The sequence below is a fragment of the Sitophilus oryzae genome, unplaced genomic scaffold (genome assembly GCF_002938485.1).
Source record: "Sitophilus oryzae breed Bouriz unplaced genomic scaffold, Soryzae_2.0 scaffold_1396_pilon_pilon, whole genome shotgun sequence".
In the NCBI taxonomy this organism is placed as follows: Eukaryota; Metazoa; Arthropoda; class Insecta; order Coleoptera; family Curculionidae; genus Sitophilus; species Sitophilus oryzae.
Window position 1 is genome coordinate 2,360,774 of NW_022146055.1, and position 24,102 is coordinate 2,384,875.

A 24,102-nucleotide genomic window follows, 5' to 3' on the forward strand; every position below is an offset into this window, starting at 1 on the left:
ATAAGAATAAATATTTTTCGGAACATTATTGTTTTAACCAGATGTTACGGAATGTAGGACAAAGAGCAAAGTGAAATATGACTTCCTCATGATATTTTTCATTTTCCCTTATTCGGAGCTTTTCTGAAATTGTCTTTGACAAATATGTGCATTATCTCTAATATTATTGTATGGTATCTCATATTTTAGGTTGATTCATATGCACTATTTTCTTAAAATAAGTATATATAAAATTTTACAGCCCAACACATTTTATGAATATTATTAAATTGATACTATTTTTGCTATAAAATCTATATGGCATGAGTGCCTAAAGTAATAATATAATCTTTTCTATCACTTGAAAGAAAATAAAAATACAGGTTTATAATTTTGCTAAAAAGAACTTCCTGATGAAGTAAGTTAATTAATTATGCTTTTTAGAAATGTCTGTTATAGTTAAGACCCTTTATATCGGGAACACATAGAGGTATCGAGGTATCGAAATTAAAACTATATGAGTATATAGTTTTAATTTAGTAGACCTGAGTAAATTTAATATCATTGACGTAGTGTCAGTATCTTTATAAAATAGAAAAGAAGTGTTAAATATATATAATAAATTTTATACCAAGAACATTTAGCAATACTATAAATAGAAGTTAAATGTTGTCATATAAAATATGAATATTCGTATATACACATACACAGGAAAAAAACGGACAATCGCCCACCAAAGGTTCCGTATAAAGACTATACATTTTATATATGAGTGAAAAAATTAAACTTTTAAATTTACGCAAAAAATATACGTTTATGTCGCAAAAAAACGTATATACAGATTGGTAATTGGACGGCTATTTATTGGGGAACAGAATGGCAACACTGCCTACATTCCAAATGAGTACTAAGCTATGCTGCCGACTCGTCCCGTCGCGTTGTCTCTCGACGAGCGGGCCGAGGTTGCCATATTTCAACCATAAAGCTCTTGCCGCGAGTAATAAACAAATTAACAACCTGTATATATTTTCACACTCTCAGGGAAATTTAAAATCTATAGGATATTTTCCGTTGACCTAGAACTATGAAATTTGGCATGAAATACTGTCTTATACTACAAGTATAGGGAAAAATCTGAAAAGTATACATTTGTAATTAAATCATAAAAAGTATAGTCTTTATACGGAACCTTTGCTGGGCGATTGTCCGTTTTTTTCCTGTGTGTGTGTATATACGAGTATTCATATTTTATATGACAACATTTAACTTCTATTTATAGTATTGCTAAATGTTCTTGGTATAAAATTTATTATATATATATATATATATTTAACACTTCTTTTCTGTTTTATAAAGATACTGACACTACGTCAATGATATTAAATTTTGAAAAAAAATGTATAATCAAACGATAAATAAACAAACGGGTTTTTAGTTTTTTCACAACTCGTTTAGATCCGATTAGCATATTCTTATTTAATAAAAAATACATTTTTGTACATTTCTTTGAATTTTATACCTATGTCATTTAACTTCTATCTATGAAATTCCTAAATGTCTGGTGTAAATATAGATGTTTATTTATTTAAACATATTTTATTCTGTTATGAAGATCTGAAACTACACAAGTGTCATTGAATCTTGAAAAAAATATTGTAACAAGTCAGTGGTCAAATTAAACTGAAATTCAAGAAAGGTTTTTTACATTTTGCTTGTATAAGATGAGTTTAAACAGATCAATGTAAGTGGAATTTAATCACTGCTACCTTATTTAGTATTGTGTCCCCCTTTCTTAAGTAATAACTTATAGCTAGGTCTTTTGCTTTTTTATTACCTTCTATTCCTTGTTGGGCTGGCACCCATAGTTGGAGGACTTTATTTTCTTTGTCTAACTTGTTCAGTTTGTTTAGATATTCTTTGGTCAACTTTGAATTGATGGATATTGAGTTAATAGCTTTTAGAGCTGCGACTCAGATAGATGCGATCAGATAGATGGCTATTTTTTGTTTCTGATAGTTCCTTTTATTTAAGATAAATTGTACACATCTCTCGATAGCGTAGATTTCTGCTTCTAGGATGCTGGGGTGCCAATTGGTTTGGAGTATTTATTTTTCTACTCAAAACATTTCTTTTTTCCAACTCTTTTTATTTCTCAATACTACAATGAGGTGTTTCTGAAAGTTGTACATTCCTGGTATATGGACTGGAATTTCCCTTTTGTGTGGGTTCTGTAAGGCTAGGCTGAACGCACACAGAATGAGGAAAACTGTTTTAGTTAAAAACGTTTTTGTTTACTATAAAAATATTACGTTTCGAAAAGAAGCAAGCCCATCTAATTTCCATTGGGGCATCAAAACGGATTTGACTAAAAATGTTTTTCCGAGGTTTTTTCTATTTCTATGTGTGTCTAGCCTAAAATAAATGTTTGTATTTTTGTTATAAATTAATACTAATTATTATCCAAGCATTATCTTAATATATTTTTTCCATACCAACTGTTAAAATTGCCTTATATCTATCAAAAATAGTAGATAAAATAGTACTTTAACCGCAAGGGTAGATTAAATGATACTTTAACAGCGAGGATAGGGTAAACATTTTATTTCTTCTCGCACGTTTTTTAATTGCTTCCATTTTTGAAAATTTTTATATTCCTTTTCATAAGTTATTCGGGATTTAAATAGAAGTAGTTTGGATATGGCGTTTGTCGCCTCAGCCTGAATATCAGTTAGTAATTTACTTATTTCGTTTTGAGCCATTTCTGGCTCCAATTCAATCAGCAATCAACACGAAAGAAAATTAAAAAATATTGACTCAAAACTGACAACTAAAGAGACAGTTTTATTTATTTGTCAAATTACATAGAAACCAACGCCAACACAGCACAATATTTTTTCTACTCGTAATAAATTCCTTGAAATAATAATTTCTGAATATTTTTTAAAGCGTAACTCGATATGAAAAAAAAATAGTTTTATACCCGACGATAAAATTGCATTATTGTCTCCCGAAATTAATTCATTAATCTTTTCGATTGACAATAAAATACCATTTTATCGTCTTGTATAAAAAATAACTATTATTAATAGTTTTTAAAAAGTAAACATAAAATAAAAATAAGTAAATCGTATAACGATAAATTGTGAAAAAACTTTATAAATTTTCCGACATATTTCCCAATAACATGACCGAATAAATAAAATAAGCGTTCCGTAATAGTGTTCGTGGCGCATATCTCACAAAGGAATACTTGAGAATTAAAAATGGTGGATCGATAGAGGATAGGCATTGAACGGAAAGGAAGAAGGGCTCCTCGACTTTGTAGGAAATGGGACAGGAAAAAAAGTAGGACTGATAAAGGTGATCTATTGATAACCAAAACATGCTACTTCAATTAAAGTAGGATTTAAAGGTGAAAGGTTGATCTAGAAAAAGCTTTAAAGCAAGATATAATCAGATGGAAGGAAAAAAGTTACGTCGAAATGCCATTCTTTTTATTTTGTAATTTACACCATTACGACGGTTTAAATGGTTATAATACTCTTAGTTATCGTATATACGGTGTGTTTCACGGCCATAGTATTTTAAAAAAATTGGATTTTAATATAGTCACTTGCTCCATCTCTTTAAATTATTTTCAGCGTTACAATGTGGCCCTTTTATATTAAAAATAGTTAGGATCTTTATTATTTTAAGTGAAACACCCAGGTACCATTTTTACCTTCATTTCTCATAATTTTTCTATTGCATTTTGCTATGCCTATTTCTTATAGTTTTTGAGATAAAAAATAAAACATGTGTAAAAATATGATCTTCAATAAGCATTGGTTAAATCATGAACTCGGCATATTGAAAACTGAAACTTGGTTTATAGGTTAAGGAAAGTCAATAGCTTAGTTCTTATTTTTCTTATTACCGATTCTAAACCGTCCTAGACCTTTACAGCGCATGCGCAGATAGAAATATTGCTTCATATTTTTTCTGCGCAAGCGTTACCATTTCTCTAACTTGGAGTGTAAGGGGTATTGAAGATACTAAGATAGCTTACCCAAAAGTCAATCTCACCTTCACGTGGTGCACCCTGTTTACACCAAGGAGGCTCTGACGTCCGGGTATAGGCGGTATAACGCTATACAACCCTCACGCCTACCACCTTTCTGGGGAAGAGGAGTAGTAAACTACTCCTAGCCGGCCGAGAACGTAGCACAAGGGAACTATCGTCTCAGTCCTTACTGTGCCATAGCCGTGGTACAGTTGCAGCCAAAACTGTGCGGCAAAATCTTTAATATTTGGAAAAATCTTGTAAATATAAAAAGTTATCAATGTAAGTGGTTTTGCATATAAATTTAGTTTAATATTATGTATTTTAAAGAAAAATGAAAATTTTGTTTACAAAAATACAAAATTTTCAATTTTTTTTTGCGAGAAAAACTTCATGTGTTAATAAATTAATGATGTTATTTCAGTGAGATGACCCGCCTATTTGAAACTACATATTTAAAAATAAACATATTTTTTAAATTTAAAACATTCATGAAGACACTCTGTATACATAAATATTTATTGATTTTTAAAATATTTATTCGCAAACTAGAGGGGGGAAATCAGACAACAAGAGTAGAGATGTAGTAGTAAGTAGAGATGATAGGTGTTAGGTAATAGCTTATTAGACTACCGTTCAAGAGGCACTGATATTATCGAGTGTTATTAAAGGTAAAGTAAATGTTTCTTCATTATTTAACGTTAATTATATAATTAACGTTAACTATTATATTAATGTTAACTAAAGCATATTATATTTCATTTTTCTGTTATAATGTTCTGGGCTAAAACTTTTCCTATTTTTTAATTTTTTATTATATTATTTACTGTCCATTCGTGCCGATGTTTTTGGTTCTTGTGACAATAAGGATATTGTTGAGTGTACTAATATTTTTCTACCGTGACTGGGCGAATATCTTGGCAAACAAATGAGCAACCAAAAACTATGAATAGAATAACTCATAGTCTAAAGTTATTGGCACTAAAGCAGGCCCCTAAAGTGGGGTCTGCTAAACTAACAAAAACTTTTGACTTTTGAATGTAATAAATGTGGCATGTTTTGAATGTATTAAACTACAAACCTTGGATGAGGACAGTTTCTATATTTTATTATTATTTCTCTTTTATTAAAGTTCAGAACAGCATAGTTGGATTCTTTGGAATAGTAATCAAGATTTTCCCTGTCGTGCTCTTTTACTTGTGAATTCCAGGCAAAGTATGGCACTCCTTTCATTTCATTTAATAAATTAAATAGGGCTATTTACAAGTTTTGCGTTTGATTTACATAATCTATTCTCCTCAAATTTCCTAAATATTGCTTCTGTTGAGCGCATCTGAAGTAAATCTCAATAAATAATGTTTTTAACTTTTTTAGTTTTCTGTATTTAAATTGTTTGTTATACAGTTCGGCAAAATATTCCCTCTTCAACTTTGTTCAACGACCCTGGGTTGTTACACTACAATAGTGTTCCTAGAATTCAAATATACTCCCTTTAAAAATAGATGCACTAATTTAATATTCAGCTATACAGGGTGACTAGAATGAAGTCAGCTGAATGCTTTAGTTTTGTATCAGAATATATTTTTAATGTTCTCAATGTTAAAATAATTAGTGTTTTGATGTATACTGGTAGATTTATTGTCATTTTCTATAAAAAAGCGTCTAATAAGATTTATTTTTCAGATTATTCGAAGAGCATAGTGAACTGCTTGATCTGTTTGAGAAATTCCGATCTCTGAAGTCTAAGGAGGACCAAGCAACGAGTCTAGAGTTGGCTGAGCACGCTACCACGGTGATGAGCACATTAGATGAGGGCATCAAGGGCCTGGACGATCTAGATACCTTTTTCGAGTATTTGCACCAAGTTGGAGCGAGCCATAGAAAGATACCTGGGTTCAAGGCAGAGTACTTTTGGGTAAGTAGTAAGTAGTACTATTTGTTAATAAACACACTTGTTACATTGTCTTACTTGAACATATTGCAATCCATAGATTTACTAATAGTAAATTTATCTTAATAATCTTAGTACTATGTTCCACAACCTTCATTCCAAATTTGTGATACTATGTTATTTCATGGAAGAACATTATTATTCTACTCCATTGTATTATACAGGGTGTCCCAGGCTGAGCGTGCATTAGAAGTTTCTAAAGAACTACAATATCTAGATCGGAGATTTTTTGCACATCATTGTTTTACAACGATATATATCGAATTAAAATATTTTCGGTATGGCGGCACGTCTGGAAATACCGAAAGTTGACAAACAACAACTTTCTTATTTTAAATGGTTGCCCCCATTTTTGATTACATACTTAAATTCTCTGTAAAATTTTATGAATTTTAATATTAAACACTCTATACCTAACATAACCGTTTTTGAGAAAAAAAAAATATTTAAAATTTTTGGACAAAAAAAACTGCCTGTTAAAAATATGTGTCTAGCCTAAACGTCAAATTTAGTGATTACCACAGCCACTGTGACATAAAGAGAAAACATGTGGCTATCTATTTCAAAAATTAAATTGTTCGAATGTCATAGAATAATGATCGTAGCTGTCATGGAATTGAGCGATTAAAAAATTATCATAAATCATTTTTTCAAATAGAAACCCACGTTTTTTATTTCACTAAGAAAAAGGCTTTTCAATTCGATACTTTTTGACTATGCATGTTCCTATACCTAAAATACATTGTTTTTAACTTATTTAAGAACTACGTACATTGGGGCACCCATTTAAAATAACAAAGTTGCTGTCAGTTTCCGGTATTTCCGGAAGTGCCGCCGTATTGAAAATATTTTTAATCGATAGATCTCGTTGTAAAACAATGATGTGCAAAAAATCTCCGATCTAGATATTGTGGTTCTCTTCAAACTTCTAATGCACGCTCAGCCTGGGACACCCAGTATACTTTCCAACGGTTATTTTTAGAGAGGTTTTTTCTATTCGGTCTTCAATTCTTATTTTTTTAGGTCCGTCTTCTTGCGAAAATTAAAGTTTATTGTACAAATTTCTTCTCGTAAATGTCCCATAAACAGAAGTGCGTAACCTTAAAAAGGGATGATTTTATCAAAATATAAAATTTGTATCAGTATTATATTCTTTTTATATTGAGTATAGGTTTAACGATGATCATTCTTTCTTTATAATGTTGTTTAGTGTGAAAACCTACGTTTCTATATTTTTATGATACTTACCCCCATTAAATTTTTTGTAAAAATTGTTTACTAACTGTATGTACAGGGTGGGCCAAATTCGACGCTTTTAAATGGAAACACCCTTTTCTATAGGAGATAGACAAAAACTAATATCGGTGTCTGGAGCTCAATTTTTGTCAAAAACATAATGGTGAAATCCATATATCGATATCTGTTACCGTTACGGAGTTACAGGGTGTTTTTCAAAAATATGCATTTTTAACAAATCACTGTAACTTTTTTGCTATGAAAATTTTTTTATTTCTATGAAAACATTTCCAAAGCACCTTTTTACGTAGAATTTAATGGTTTACGTATAAATTTTTTAAAATAATAATTTAAGAATTATCAACAGAAAATTTGATTTTTATATGGGACACCCTGTATATTTTTAATTTCTTGAAAAGAATTTAAAATTACCTTTCCAAAAATATAACACAATTGATATTTTGCTCGATTCCTCTTCGAGATATAGAGTATATAAAAATTCGCCCGCTTTAAATAAGTAGGCTTTGAACGGCACCGGCTGTAATGCAAAAAAATTGTAGCTGTGAGCATCAATTAATACGAAAATAATATTTGCTATTAGAGATGCAGAATTTTATAACAATATATTTAACCAACATCAACACATTTAAACTATATATAATAACAATAAAAATAAGTAGCAAATCAAGACATGATATTTTGCTACAGGTGTTCGACATATCGACCGTCTTCTGTTATGGACAGACAGGGCAGTTTTTGAACATTTCTCGCGGAATTCATTAACTCAGTGGGGGTGAAAGATACCAATACTACAACATAACTGCTAAGTATTTCTAATTCTTGTCTAGATTATACGGAAGAATAAGGAAGCTTTATTCTTCCGCAAATATATCCATAGGATTAGATCCATGGGCACTAAGTCAGGCGGCCTCGACGGCCAACGGCTGGGATCTTGGTTAGCTATTCAATTATTCTTGAAAGTGGCTGCAAAAATTTGCTGATAACTTCAGCGTTCAGAGGCGATGTGTCGTCTTGCTGAAAAAAAAATGTTTTCGAGTTCCATTAAGGGCATATCATCAATAAAGCGTCCAAACCCTACTAGTTAAAAGTGGCGAACTTTTAAAAATTCTGTATTTCGAAGGGGATTATAACAAAATATCAAGTGTGCTATATTTTCGGAAAGGTAATTTTAAAATCTTTTCAGTTAATTGAAAATATAGAGGGTGTTCCAAATAAAAAATCAATTTTTCTGTTGATAACTCTTAAATTATTAATTTTAAAAAATTATACTTAAACCATTAAAATCTACGTAAAAAGGTGCTTTGGAAATGTTTAGATAGAAATACAAAATTTTTTATAGCAAAAAAGTTACAGCAATTTGTTAAAAATGCACATTATTGAAAAACACCCCGTAACTCCGAAACGGTAACAGATATTGATGTGCAGTTTTCACCAGCATGTTTTTGATGAAAATTGAGCTCCAGACACCGATATTAGTTTTCGTCTATCTCCTATAGAAAAGGGTGTTTCCATTTAAAAGCGTCCAACCAATTGACCAATTTGACCCAGCCTGTACAGTGTAAAAAGTATCCCCATATATGGGAGATATTGCTATTGGATGTTGAATTCTCACAGAATAGATAATTTTTATCTATTTTCTATATTAGCAGTTCAAAGAAAGTATGTTTATGCAGGGTCCGGCAATAGTGCGTCGGTCATCTGTAGTTCCTAGAATAAAAAACTTGGGCAAATTTGTTTTAGTGTGAATCTGAAGTATGTATAAAGATGTATTTCAAGAAAATATTTTAACTTCTATAGGGTGGCTCAAAAAAGTGTGAGTGGATCGGGATGATTTTTTTAAATGGTACACCCTGTATATTATTGCATTTTTAGCTTTTACACAAGGAATTACACTTGCTTTCAGATTACTTTACATTATCCTAAGATATGTATATAAATATATTTCGATAGTTTCAGTGATATTAATAAATAAATTAAATAATATATATTTTTCAACCTTTATTAAAAAAAATATTACAAATACAAGAACTGTCCTGAAATCAAAGCAATATTAGGTATTTATTTTAGATGGTCTATACTTAACTTTGCTAGAAATATGGTAATCTTAAATCATACAGGATGTTTAAAATTCTACGCCAAAATTTATAAAATAATTTTTCTTTGTTTTTTTTTTAAACGGAACACCCTGTATATATTTTTTTATTAGACGGGGAATTAAAAAATGAACATTTTTTGTATTTAAAGTATTTCAAAAATTTTATTGGTTTCGCAGATACACGCAGTAATATTTCATATGGCTTATTTCAATGGTAAAATACGAGAGAAAAATCATTGGGTGGCTTTCATAAAAATTTACTATGGAAAATGCCATATGAAATATATATAAAAAATGTCTATACCTATGTGGCGGATTCATCTCTCCAAAAAAAATCCTTTATGGGTATTTCGCCACTGCACTTCAAGAAAATCTACAAAATAAAACAGTTATTTTTTCTGCGTTAAACCTAAACGGACACTGCTTGTCAGAAGTTATGTTTACAGTTAAGCATTTTTTTCTTTGTTAGACAAATTTTTATAACTATTCCATTCTAAAATTTCCATTCTAAATATCTTAAGAATGGTTGTTCCTAGCGATTTTCACCAAGAGACATTTCTTACGTAAAAATTCACGGAAAATGTATATTTTTTAGCTGAGTAGGGGTTTTATACAGGTACGGATGAAAAGTTATTACTCTTCAAAACAGTTAAAACACATGTAGGTGGCGCCCTCTACAACTAGTAGTCATATTGACATCAAAATCAAATTTATCATGTGAAAAAACTCCCAGACACCAATTTTCATCCAAATATTGACATTACTTCAGAAATTATTTGTAAAAAATCGAAATAAAAATGAAACTTCTACACCCTGTATCTCCGAAATTAGACAATTTAGGACATACATTTATACTAACTTTTTCACTTATTTTTATCTGCAGAATATATTGCCGCAGTTTCCGGAATACATTTCGGACCACCCTGTATAAATGTTGCATGATTTATAAAAAAGCATGTTCTAATAATATTTTGTTGTATTGTATATTTTAAATTGTATTTTAGGAGGAAAGTTTAAGTTTTTCTTTTATTGAATACAAAGTGTCCCAAAAAAGTAATGATAAATTTAAGAATACATACAGTATATCCGAAAAGTGGTAAAAACCCTAGTGAAGTTAACTTTAATAATACTTATCTATAGTTTCCCAAACATAAAGGATAACAGAATAGATCAGTGAAGGAAACCTCACATCATCTGATACAGAGTATTTTTTATGGCGTCGTCAACATTGCAACATTAATAATTTTGGCACTATTTTTTTTTTGAAGAAAACTTTAGGGAGTGAATCTGGGGTCTAAATATACTACCATTTAAAACACTTGCTATGTACGAAATACCCCGTATATTAGAAAAAACTGTTATAAGCTTACATGAGAACTTCGCTAAGAATGAATCTATACCAAAATTAGGTCAACTATTGTAATTAGAACTTAATTCCATATAAAATGGAAAAAGTTTATCTAACTATGTCCATTAAATTGAAGATGTGGGTGAAAAAATGGCCATAATGGAGAAAATGGAACGACATGCCACGGCGAAAAGCAATTAAGCATTATCTTTTAATTCATAAAATGATGAAATAATCCTCTAAGCCTCAATTTAGTGGCAGAACAAGACAAGAGCATTATTAATGTCATGGTCATAATACGGGAATAATAGTGAATAAACGATCTCAGACCAATAAAAATACTAGGCTTAAGTGTTACTTTAATCAATTAATCCATAATAAACAAATAAAAATATAGTAATTTTTATATTATTGGCGTCTATAATATCTTAATAAAAATAAAAATTAGTGATTGAATAGGGTCCATAAACTTAGACATACCACTAGAATGTCGTAGTGAATTTTTTTGTGAATATGCAAAAGATTATGTCAAAAAAGTTGAAATAATTTTAAAATTTTATATTTTTAATGGTCCCTTATGGAAGAAACTCAATCATATTTAAATCTAGAATGCCACTTAACTTGAAGAATAAACTTGAGAATTATAAAAAATGTTCAATAGAAAGGTTTTGGCATGATCTAGGGTTTTGGCGTATGCATATTTATTAATCTACCACAATGTCACTATATGACACATTTAACATTGTCATTTGGATGTCATTATGGCTTTTTTTCTAAATACGTACTTTCATAATAGCACTAGTGCACTGCCAAACGTTCGGGGCCCAACACCAGCAAAGAGAAGAGTGTTAGCATATACGTACCAGAATATTATTATGTACGGAGCACCTGTGTGGAACGAAGCAACCAATATGCACGTAAATAAAAAAAGACTTGAAGGTGCACAGTATCGGACAACTTCAACTGAGGCAGTCTTGGTGATATCGGGGCTGGTGCCCCTGCATCTTCTCTCAAGAGAAAGAGAACGACTCTTTCTCAAGGGTGAAGTACAAACCAGGGCAAGCCGAGAGATGGAGAGAAACCGCTCAGTGCAGCAGTGGCAGGCAGAATGGGAAGTATCGCAAAAAGGAAAATGGACATATAAGCTCACTTAAAATAAACTTCTATCTAACTCAAATATTGAATGGTCACCGAAATTTTGGGAGTTACCTGTGTAAAATTGGAAAGAGGGAAGTCGCGGAATGCCGATACTGTGCTGAACCCAGTGATACTCCAGAACACACAATGTTTGCTTGTCAAAGATGGGAACAGGAAAGATGTGAGGCACGCATGACGATTGGTGGATCCGCAGATACCTTCTTAACAGAATCTCCGCAGATACCTTCTTAAAATCGGTAACAGAAAGAAGAGAAACTTTGAAGCCATCTCAAAACTGGCCACAAAAAGAACAGTCCGGCGTCTACTTGAGGAGATGCGTCCAGCTGGTCCAGGTAGACGTGGCAGGAGTGAGGGGGTGATGTTTAGTGGGTAGTGTCCTCCAGGCAGCTTAAGGAGAGATTGAGTCCCACACTCAATATGTAAAGGTATTTTACACCTCCAGAAAAAAAAACTAGTGCTATTATGAATTCATAATAACACGCTATTTTAAAATAAGAAACAAGCAAAAAAAGGTACCTAAATACGTTTATTTATTGTAAACATTAATTATAATATCAGTACAATTAGTTAAATTAATTCCAGCCGATGACAGGTGAGTTGAATTTTTAGAAAGTAAATTTATTTCCTGAGTGCTTGAACTTGTTGAAGACCCATCATTGCCAGAAATGCTACCCAAAATATTACATGACACTTTTTTCTTATTTTCTTTGGAATCTTCTATATAGCTCTCTGCCACTGTGTTAGAGCGCCAACAACCATGTCTTTTAACAGTTAATAAATCCACTCCTGAATCTGCAAGCAACGACGCAGACGATCTACGGAAACAATGTCCAGTGTATTGTTGTGGATTTGGAAGACTTAGGAACAATGCTATTTTATACGGCATCTTCCCTAAAGTATTAATGCCAACAGGTTGCTTAATACATTTTCCTTAATACAAATCGAGTATGCTCTGTGTTGCTTGGCCGCATATCTATATGTATATCTTCGAACCATTTCCACCATATGTATTCCTTCAACATTCCCTTTCGTTATAAAAAAATCTCGTGATATCTTTGTTTTCGTAAATGGAATAATGACATGAATGCATTGTCCTTGATCTTTAACATTTTGCAGCTGCAGATTTGTCAACTCGATACGCCGCGCCGGCAGGCTCCCGCATGTCCCACTATCAATGAAACTTTTATCAAATGAAATAAGTTTTATCATCAGCTTCCAACAAAAAACGAGTTATGTCTTCTTTTCTTAAAATTCTCGATTTTTTTGACCGAAATCCTTCCGATTTTCTTTTTAGAAATGCAATTAAATGGACGTACTTACTAATATCTGTATTTTTCTTCACTGATATAACTGAACGTAGCATGGAATAATATACCCAAAGTGATGAAGCCTTCCTGTGTTTTGAAAGATGTTCAAAATATGCCAGGAGAACATTTTCATTACTACTATTCTTGATTTCTTTCCCTTTACACCAATCTTCAAGTTTTACATAGGATTGCTCGTACGTTTGTCTTCATTTTTCGGGAAGTAGGGAATCGACAACGTTTTGCGCAATGCCTTCAATATCCGAAGGGAGACTTTCAGAATCAGAATCACCCATATTAATATTATTTTTTGCTTTTTGCTAAAACTGAACGTTTAACACAAAATTGACCATCAATAATTGAGTTGTCAAAGTCAAAATGGAAACAATCAACAAGCACGGTTACCACGGCGTCGACTAAAATGGGCACCTGATAATTTTGAATTTTAATTTTTATGAGGATATCTCTGATATTTTAATTTAGTATTGTGTAACTAAGTAAAAACGCGTGTAACCTTTTCACTAATTTCGAGTTATTTATAAAAAATGACAGAAAAATATGCAGTTTTTTGCTTAGAATTGATCCCTTTATTGATTTTTGCAATTAAAATGGGTGATTTATTTTTCACCCCCTAGAAGGGGTGGCACTCACACCCAGGCAGGATGAAAGCACATATCGCTCCTATATAACTTTTGTTTCTTACATATATCTCTATTCACTGTTAAAATTTCACGCCAATCGGTGCAGGTGTTCAGATTTCGGACCCATAACCCTCGCTTACTGGCCATTTCAAATTTACGATTTCAATCTAATAACTATCAGTCTTGTTATTCGTTCAATTTTTGTCAATGATTGGTTTCAAATATCTGGAGAACCATTACTCATACCAATTTTAACCAAGATATCTTTTTACGTAAAAAACGGGAGAAATGTATATTTTTTACTCAGTAGGGGGGGGGGGGCTCATACAGATATAAGCTCACGCTTATACAGGTATGGACGAAAAGTTGTTACTCTTCAAACATAAAAATGTAGGTGGCGCCCTTATAAGTGAGAGTCAAATTGACATCGAAATCAAATTTCTCATGACAAAATATTCATACAGTACGCCTGCTGGATCTGTGTCTATGAAAGGAATGCGGACAAAAAACATTTAAATAAACAACAATATATTTTATACGTCGACTTGACGAGGACGTCACCGCAAATCGCTCCGCCCACTCATTTTATTGGCTGCTTGCAAATTTGTCGAATTTTTATTGATGGGGCGCGTCGTCTAATTTTTTACGAAAAACATGGAGAGAATATCGTTTCCCCTCTCACGGATACCCCGTAGCTACAGAACGAACAGACGTACTGTACAAGAACACATATTTTCATCCATATATGGGTATTAGATCAGAAATGACTTGAAAAAAAATCGAAACAAAAATTAAAGTTCTACACTTAATATCTCGAAATAAAACACTTTAGGACATACATTTATAGGAAGTTTTTTACATATTTTATCTGCAGAATATGTTGCCGATGTTTACCGAATACTACATGATGAAGAAAAACAGACATGAAGCCTTATTAAAAAGAAAGAATATTTGTACTTAATACTTAAAAAATGATTTATGAAGTACCTCAAAGCTAATCAAGAAATAAATACCTAAAGTAATTCACAAATATGGTGCACATCATTTATTTGTTCCACTCCTCGAAAAAAAATCCACTTACTTGAAGGGGTAGAAGAGATAGGGTGTTAATAAAAAATAAAATACTATGGAAGAGGAGAAGGAAGTTAATGGAAAAACAATGGTAGGTAATAAAAAAGCTGAATAAAATAAGCCACGTACAAGACCGGATTCGAACAGCTTTTTTTTCTTATAAAGTGGGTGACGTAAGGGTGATATAGAGTATTAAATTCCGGGATATTTTTCTCTTTTTCTTAAAGAAAGTGAGGGTAACCTAGGGATGTTGTTACTTTAAAAATTATATCGGTAGAACTGAAAAAAGAGATGTAATGAAAATAATGTACCACTATAACGTAATAATAACGTTAACTAATGTTTGAAAAAGTGAAGTTTGAAATGTTGAAAAACGTAATAAATTAAAAATTATTAAATAATTTGATTTATTTTCACAAAATTTGCATTAAAATGACCGAAATAACCAACTGTCCGTCTGAGAACTCCATTCGGATACCTAATTATCCACGTGCCGAGTGTGGTTCCAATTGACCCCTAATTAAGAAAAATCCTGATGATTCGTCCATTTTAGAGGACGTCATACTGTAGCCGGTCCCTAATTATGCCGACATTGACTCACGTTTTCTTCAATATCAAATTCTTAGTCCCACCATGATGAAGATGTAAACAAAACGTCACGTCGTATCCAGGCCCGTTCCTGGAGTATCTGGCGCCTACGTGCAGCATCCTTTGGTGCGCCCTTCTTATATTTAAATCAATTATATATTTTAATCTTAATCTCAAAAATTTAAAGCATTTATATTCTGCGACAAACGAGCAATATGTAATTGGAAATGTAAAAAAAACTATTCTAATTAAAGTATAAAAACATTTATTAAATAAATAAAACAAACAAAACCACAAATATTTAGTAACAAAAATAGTACCCTAAAGAAAAAAACTGACCCATTTTATATGAAATACATAAAAACAATAAACTAAAAATCGGAAATAATACACATGCACTGATTTCTTTCGAAAATCGACAACTATGAAACTATGAACCCTTCCCGGACACAAACGGTACATTGTGAGACAGGAAATTGTAGAGAGAAACAAGCCCTATAACATAGGATACAACATTTTAATAAACAGTGCTTTCCATAAAATCAATAAAATGAAAAATATACGAAATAATATACATGTACTGATTTCTTTCGAAAATCGACAACTATGAAACTATGAACCCTTCCCGGACACAAACGGTACATTGTGAGACAGGAAATTGTAGAGAGAAACAAGCCCTATAACATAGGATACAACATTTTAATGAACAGTGCTTTCCATGAAATCAATAAAATGAAAAATATACGAAATAATATATACATGTACTAATTTCTTTCGAAAATCGACAACTATGAAACTATGATCCCTTCCCCCACACAAACAGTACATTGTGAGACAGGAAATTGTAGAGAGAAACAAGCCCTATAACATAGGATACAACATTTTAATGAACAGTGCTTTCCAGAAAATGAATAAAATTCAAGATATACGAAATAATCTACATGTACTGATTTCTTTCGAAAATCGACAACTATGAAACTATGATCCTTTTCCCGACACAAACTGTACATTGTGAGACAGGAAATTGCAGAGAGAAACAAGCCCTATAACATAGGATACAACATTTTAATGAATAGTGCTTTCCATAAAATCAATAAAATAAAAAATATACGAAATAATATACATGTACTGATTTCTTTCGAAAACCGACAACTATGAAACTATGATCCCTTCCCCGACACAAACGGTACATTGCCAGGAAATTGTAGAGAGAAACAAGGCCTATAAGATAGGATACAACATTTTAATGAACAGTGCTTTCCATAAAATGAATAAAATGAAAAATAAAAAATACAAACTTTATCCTATGATGGTCTAAGTATTTGTTTATTGGCAAGAAAGTGTATCGGTTTTTTGTTACAAAGTACTGATTGACCCTTTGCGCCCCCAAAATGTTGCGCTTACGTGCGTGCACGCACTGCACGCTCGCCAGGAACGGCCCTGGTCGTATCCAACTTTGCAAGGTTGGACCGTCGCGTCGCATAGCCTACCTACCAAATTTGGTCGTGATCGGCCATCAACTTCTGACGTTTCTTACGTCAAAACTAACTGTCACAGTGACACGTGTCGTACACGGTTAAGTTGTTTTTATTCACTCTATCGACATACTAAACTTCATTTAAAACGGACGATTTTTTCTAAGCCGTAGCAGGCTGTCCTTACTAATGATCGGAAAAACCGATTAATTTCAATAATCGAGTATCAAGCGATTGCAATAATCGAGTGATAACTCGAGCGAAATATTGCTCGTATTTAAAAATACGGTTTTTCGACCGTCGCTTGTTGTAAGTGCTCGTTAACGCCAAGCAGTAAGTTGCGTGCGCAGAGCATATATTCTTTCGGTGATGAATGGTAAGGCAAGCATTATGATGGCAAGTAGCAAGCGATTCGCTTGATCGCTTGATTTAGTTTATTTCAACGCATTGTCGATGTAGGTCGTAAAATTTTGTCCCTCAGATACGCAACGGATAACGTCGTATAAATTTGCTACCTGCAATGTACATATGTAGGAAATTCGCTCGGCTTTTTATCGAGTTTGTCACACTAAAGTCGGATTTCAATTTATTTCATTCTAGGATCGCTTGCGTTCGTCGCTCATAACTCGTCACTGCATCGCTCGTTCATAATCGAGCATTGGTGGTTATTTCAATAAGCGAGTACTCGAGCGAATTTTCACTTGAGTTATCCCATCACTAGTCCTTACCACTTTTTCTTTCGCCTGTTGTGTCGCGTGTCGTGTCACGGCCTTGAATTTTTACTCGCACCGCGCGTAAGGAAGTTTCTCTTCAAAAAAACATATCGATATTTCCGTATAACCATATATTTAACACATCTCTAGTTTATCTATTCTCTCAGTGGAATATACGGCGATCGATAGCTGCTGCATGGTTCGATGTTACGACATCCAGCCGCGACCACTCAAGTATAATTAAAATCATTTCCAGGAACCGAGTGTCTCTTAATTTACTTTAACAGAATTAACCAGTAAGAAAAAACTATTAAACTACATCGGGGCAAACTTAAATTAACTTCTGATTAAGTGTATAATTGAATTAAAATCACTTCGAAGAATTTCCGTGTTATGGAATATGTCACGTGACCTATAAACTATACCAGGGTTTTGACGGACAGTTTATTTTACAGACAACTATTTTATTTTTTTTTTCATTTTATCGAACAATTTTGGAACTTGTGTTCAAAATTTGGCTTGTTAAACTGGTATTGTCTGTCCAACGACAAAATTCTTGTAGTTTATTTTATGTTTCAAAAAAATAAATTGGTACCTACAATTAGAAAGCAGGATATTAACTTATTTAAAATTTTAGTGGCAAATGTTTACTTCAAAATATTATGAACAAAAACTGTGTAAGCCTGAAAAAATCTGATGAAGTTATTTTATTACAATTGGGGGTTGGAACCTTTGGTGTTACAAGAGCAAAATAAAGGTTAGCATCATCACCAGATGATTAAAACTTAGTTTTGCTATTTTTACTCATATGCTAACGTGGTTACCGAAACGCTTGTCAAGTGCAAAAGTAAATTGTTTTTGGTGTATTGTGTTGAATTCGTGTTCTATTATGCAAGTTATTTTATTTAAAAAACTGTGTGTTAATACAAAACAAACATGGATGTATGTTAAACACAGCACCACATACAAAAATCTTTAAAAAAAAATATTGTATACGGTACCCACGTATTATTTTATCTATTCCTTACCTTCAAACTTCAAGAATCTTCATGCATTGATTGTTATTTTAATCAATATAATTTATGTACAAATAAAAGAAATGTGCGCATATTTCAAGTGAAACTTAAACTTCTTCTTACTTCCGTCTATCAGTCCGTCTGAGGACTCCATTCGGGTATGGATACGTGCCGAGTTTGGTTCCAATCGATCCATAATTAAGAAAAATCCCGATGATATCGTCCATTTAGACGCATTGGTTCGACACGTCTAGAGCATCATCCTGTAGCCCGTCCCCAATTATGCCGAAATCGACCCACGTTTTTCTTCAATATCAAATCGTTAGTCCCACCCTGATGAAGATGTAAACGAAACGTCGTATCCAACTTTGCAGGGTGGGAACGTGTGCACTGGCGCTCACATAGCCTAGCCACAAATTTAGTCGCGATCGGACGACATTAACTTTTGACATTTTTTACGTCAAAACTAGCTGTCACAGTGACACGGTCAAGTTGGCCTTGGTCCAATCTGTCGACATACCAAATTTCATTTAAATTGGACGATTTTATTTGATTCATTGATTCCTCTCGCGTCTTACGTCTCGCGTCACGCTCTCGCGTCTCCTCTGTCACGGCCTTCAATTTTTACTCCCATAGCGTGTAAAAAATTTCACTTCAAAAAATTTTAATATTGCACAGGAATAAATAAAAAGCCTAGCAGAGACCTCATTGGAAAAAGCGTAAATTATGATTCCAAACCAATGGGTTCCCAGCATCTTTCAGGCAGAAATCTACGATATCGAAGATACGTATAGGTCCAACTTATCTTAAATAGAAACTATCGGAAATAAGAATTAATCGTCTTATTCGATAATCAAGCAGAGAACCTGTTGCAGAATGCCTGAGAAGCTGAACAAATTAAGCAAAGAAAATAAAGTCCTCCTACTCTGTGTGCCAGTCCACCAAGGAATACAAGGCAATGAAAAAGTAAACGATCTAGCTAGAAAAGCAGTGGAGGAACACTTCATTAACTGAACCAGAACCATTCTGCTTCCCAAGTGGAAATCAACTTAAAGCGGAACTGAAGAACATGGAAGATTTCATACGTAACCTGGGATGGAAATCCTCCAACGGTTTAAGACGAAGAAATTTCTCAGTACTTACGACGAAATCGAAGATTTTTCTTGATTTGAGTAAGAGCAATCTTCGGAGTATCACAGGGTTTTTAACAGGACACTGTCTCCTCAATGAACACTTCAGTAGATTAAAGCTAAAAAAAGCGAATGCAGATTCTATTGGAAAAATGGAGAAACTCCAAAACATCTCATCACTGAGTGATCTGAGACGGCAACCATTCGTGCCATAAACTTTGGTACGACTAATATCGGAGATAGAGAACTAACCTCTGTAAAATTGCCTCAGATACTGGCTTTTGTCAAAGTCATCCTCCAAAATGATGAATATAACTCAAGAAAGGGGGATACACTAGATTTATAAGGTCGCGGTGAATAACTTTTTCCCTCCCATACAATCGACATATTTTTCAACATGTCTAATAACTTGGAGAGAATGTAGAATGTAGTTACTTCCCCTAGGAGATGCAAGACCTTGTCGTTGGTGGGGAAGCTCCTGGTCAGGTGCTGGGGGGAATCCCCCTAGCGCCTGGTTTGGTCTAACAAGCATCTCACTCATCGTCTTGTCCCTGGCTGTACTAGTGTCGTGGCCAGGGAATTGCACCAAGACATATAACGATGCCGGACGAGGCTACCTTTGTCCGTCATACCAGGCACCTTCTACTGACTGTGGTCATGTCTCGCGGGTAGAGGGTGTGGGGGGGGGGTCTTGGCTTAACCGTCTGGACCAAGAGGAGACAACCTCACCAAAAGCCTAAATCCTACGATGGCTGGACCAGGTCAAAGGGATGCGTCGCTAGATAGAGGACTAGCCATTACTGCCGTCAACCTTGGGGCATCAGGGGGCACCCCATTGTATTTACCCCTTACTTACATGCGGGGCTCTGTAGAAGTGGACCGACTATCCCTAGCGACCCGTGGGAACACTATGAGATCTAGCATTAAAAACACTACCGGTGAAGCTGTGGGAAAGCCCCATAGCGACACTGGGAACATTACAAATGAAAGTTCCAAGGGACCAAATCCACAGGAAACTACAAGAGGGGCGGCTGACATCCGCTAACATCTTGCTGGGGATCATCCTCCACAAGTGGCACACAAGCTACCACCTTCTCCAGCAAGGGTCGGGAGCCTACCTCTAGACCCAATAAGCGACACAAGCTACCGTTTCGTCTACCCGGCCTGTGTCAACCAGGCGGGCTAGACGATCCTCTGAGAGTAGGTCTTAGCGGAGCAGAAACACGGAGATATCTCCGACTGCTCCACGAAGGACTTGCTCCAGAGGAAGCAAAAGCGAAAACACTCAAGGGAGAGTAAAGAAACCAAGAAACAACCTGACTCATCTCTATCAAAGGGCAAGAGAGGGAACCTGAGCGAACCTGAACCTGAGCGAGAACCTCTCACCTCTTCTCCGGCAGGGAGAGAAAAAAGCCAGGATAGAAAGCCGTCCAACAACCTCTAGAATAGGCTATACTGGACGAAGTAGTGGTGATCGGATCGCGACACAACGATCTACAAAATGTAGGTCAGCTGCGTTTTGCGGGGATACACTTTCGGGAGGGCATGATCCTCATAGATTGTGTATCTGAAGAATCGGTGAATTGGTTGGTGAAAATCGCAACTAAGCTTAAAAATTGGCAAGGGCCGGAACTGGTTGCAGTGAAGAGAGAAAACATCCCTAAAGGGGCGGCCATCACGGTCTTTCTGCCGAGGAGCAAAGGGAAAGACACCACCTACCTGCTGAGACTTATCCAAGGTCAGAACTTCAATCTAAGGACATCGAGTTGGCGAGTCATCATCTCGAGGGAGGAGGGACTAAGGGAATAGGAATTGACCTCAAATCCAAGGAGGCAATAGAGAAAGAGGGACATAGCCTCTATTATAGATACGGGACAACACCAGTATCAGGTCTAAGGAGAGACCAAGTTAAAAAGGTGGAGAAAATGGAGACAGATCCTCCAGCCTCCACCTCACGGGTTCCTCAGCCGGAGGCAAGCTCCTCGACTGTGAAGAGCGACACGGAGGGCCAAACTCCAACTGTGGAAGGGTTCTCCCTCGGAGGAAGAACTGTTGTCAGAGGAGGATGGGAAATACCCTGTCCTCTCTACAACAGGGATTACAGGGGTATGATGGGTTATAGAGTGTGTGATGACTCAAGGAAGAGGGGCACAATAGTTCTTTAAGGTCGCAGTGATTAACCCCCCCTCTTACTCATTCTACATTCTGTACATCTTTACTAAGGACATAAATGTCTAGTGCACACAAAAGACCTGCACATGGCTTCGACCGTAATTACTAAATATTGTGTCGCAATAATGAAAATAATACTTATTTATTCAGGATGTCTAATAATTTATTTTAAATAGAAAAATACCCTACTTAAATCAATAAAACATTTATTCATTTATATGCAAATTTAATTTCCTTTGCTTTAATATTATTTTGTAGAAAACGAGAAGAATCTTAAAGAAATACAATTTCATAAAAAATGCTGCAGTACAATTTAAATAAATTTCTTTTGTTTTCCAGTCTCTTGAAAATGACTAATTTTTTTCGAATGCTCTTCTCGCAAATTAATTGTGCAGCGGACAGAAGTCGCTTAGAAATAATATCTTTTTATTCTCGCAAATTTACTATGAATATGCAGGGTTTAAATTAATAAATGCGAAACTGATGAAATAGAAAGTGAAGGAAAACAATTGAATACGTCAATCAGTCCTGATTTATGTCATACACTAACGTACCAAATCTCGTTTTTTTATCTGAAAAAAATTAAAAAATTATCGAGGTGAGCCATTTTTGAGAAACACCCGGTATAACTGTATATCATGAGCATTCTGGTGAATTTTATAACTATGAAATTGAGCGGTGTAACTGTACAGGGTGGCGCCTCTCATACTTCGCGGAGGCTCCAAGAAGAACGGTAGTTTATATTGAAATGAAATTTTGGGAGCATATGTAGGTTAATTGAAAACATTGTATAAATATATATAGAGTGTTACAGGGTGTCTCCCAAAAAAGTTTCGCATCAAAGTTATGTTTTTTTTTTTGTAATGGAACGCCCTATATAGGGTGGCGCACCTCATTCGCCTCGGTCGACTATACGAAAAAGGAAAGATGTAGAAACAAAATATTTTATGGGTATATGAGGGGAGGCAATGTGGCAAAATTTAAAATTGTTTTGAAATATACAAGGTGTTTCAGAACTAAGATCCATACCAAAGTTATATTTTTTATGGAACACCCGGTATTTTATTTCATTTTTGGATTCTTGGGCCCAAAAAAGGCACTTATTATGAGGGTTAAATATGTTTAAAATCTTTGGTTTTTGAGATATTTAGAGATATTTAAATTTGCATGCTACAATAGAATAGATTATTAACACCCTGTACATTACTTTTCACAATTAATTCTTATGCTGAGTTTAAAGGTAGAGAAATAAACTTTACAGAAAAATGGCATTGCTTCGTTAAATTTATACAGGGCTATCAAAAGTTGCTGATCTATTTTAAGAGTATATTTTATATAAAAACTTCGTTATTTCAAATGCAACACCCTGTATTTTTTTTAAATAAATCGAAGCAGATTCAAATGCTCTTTCAAACTATATTAGGGTTTCCTATACCTATCTAGCTCAGATTTTGAATAAAAAGCGATCTTTAAATAAAATTGCAATCAAGATAGCTGGTGTCGCCATTGCCATTTTCTAGCGACAGTTAGTAACTATTTTCAAAGTCTATATTAGTTCATGGACATATTATTTATAATTTATAACAACTAAGAAAATTGTTGTTTTTGAGGTAGGCAACCCTATAGTATTTTAAAGAGACTTGTTATGTTAGACTTGATGTGTAACTTCGTTTGGGGACACCCTGTAGAACTTTCTATATTTCTAATAATGATCTAAATTAACCTACATACATATGCTCACAAAATTTTATTTCAATACAAACTGTAGTTCTCCTTGGAACTTCCGCATTGTATGATATAATGCGCCGCCCTGTAAAGAAAAGTGGTCCAAGGATTCAAGTTTTCTAACTTTCCCATCTGAATCAGTCAGACTGCTGGTGTGAGAGACCGACAGGATAGTGTTAAGATACTTTTAAAACGTCCCTGGTATTTTTGAATCGTTTTAATAACGACAAATAATAGGTGTTTTTTTCCTTCTCCCCCTGCACGCATCGCCCTTATGAAAATAGCCCTTTAATCGATAGCTGCGACAACATTTTCATAACGGTTTACGTCGTCGGTCTAGGCGAGCGAGGGGTCAAATTAAGACCGTACAACAAATAAGGGGGCGCAAATACGAGGGCCCACAATTCATTTCAGCGCTCGTAAAAGGAGGTCGAAGG

The 24,102-nt window shown here is 34.1% G+C and overlaps 1 protein-coding gene across 2 annotated transcripts in view; it reads left to right on the top strand.

The window, feature by feature from the left end:
* The window catches only part of LOC115875850 (neuroglobin-like), a 126,127-nt gene that overhangs the window by 92,997 nt on the left and 9,028 nt on the right, over window positions 1-24,102 (top strand). For both annotated transcript variants that reach the window (XM_030891383.1, XM_030891384.1), the window contains one exon: window positions 5,705-5,936. In XM_030891383.1, the coding sequence (XP_030747243.1) occupies window positions 5,705-5,936 (232 nt within the window). The remainder of the gene's footprint in view (window positions 1-5,704; window positions 5,937-24,102) is intronic.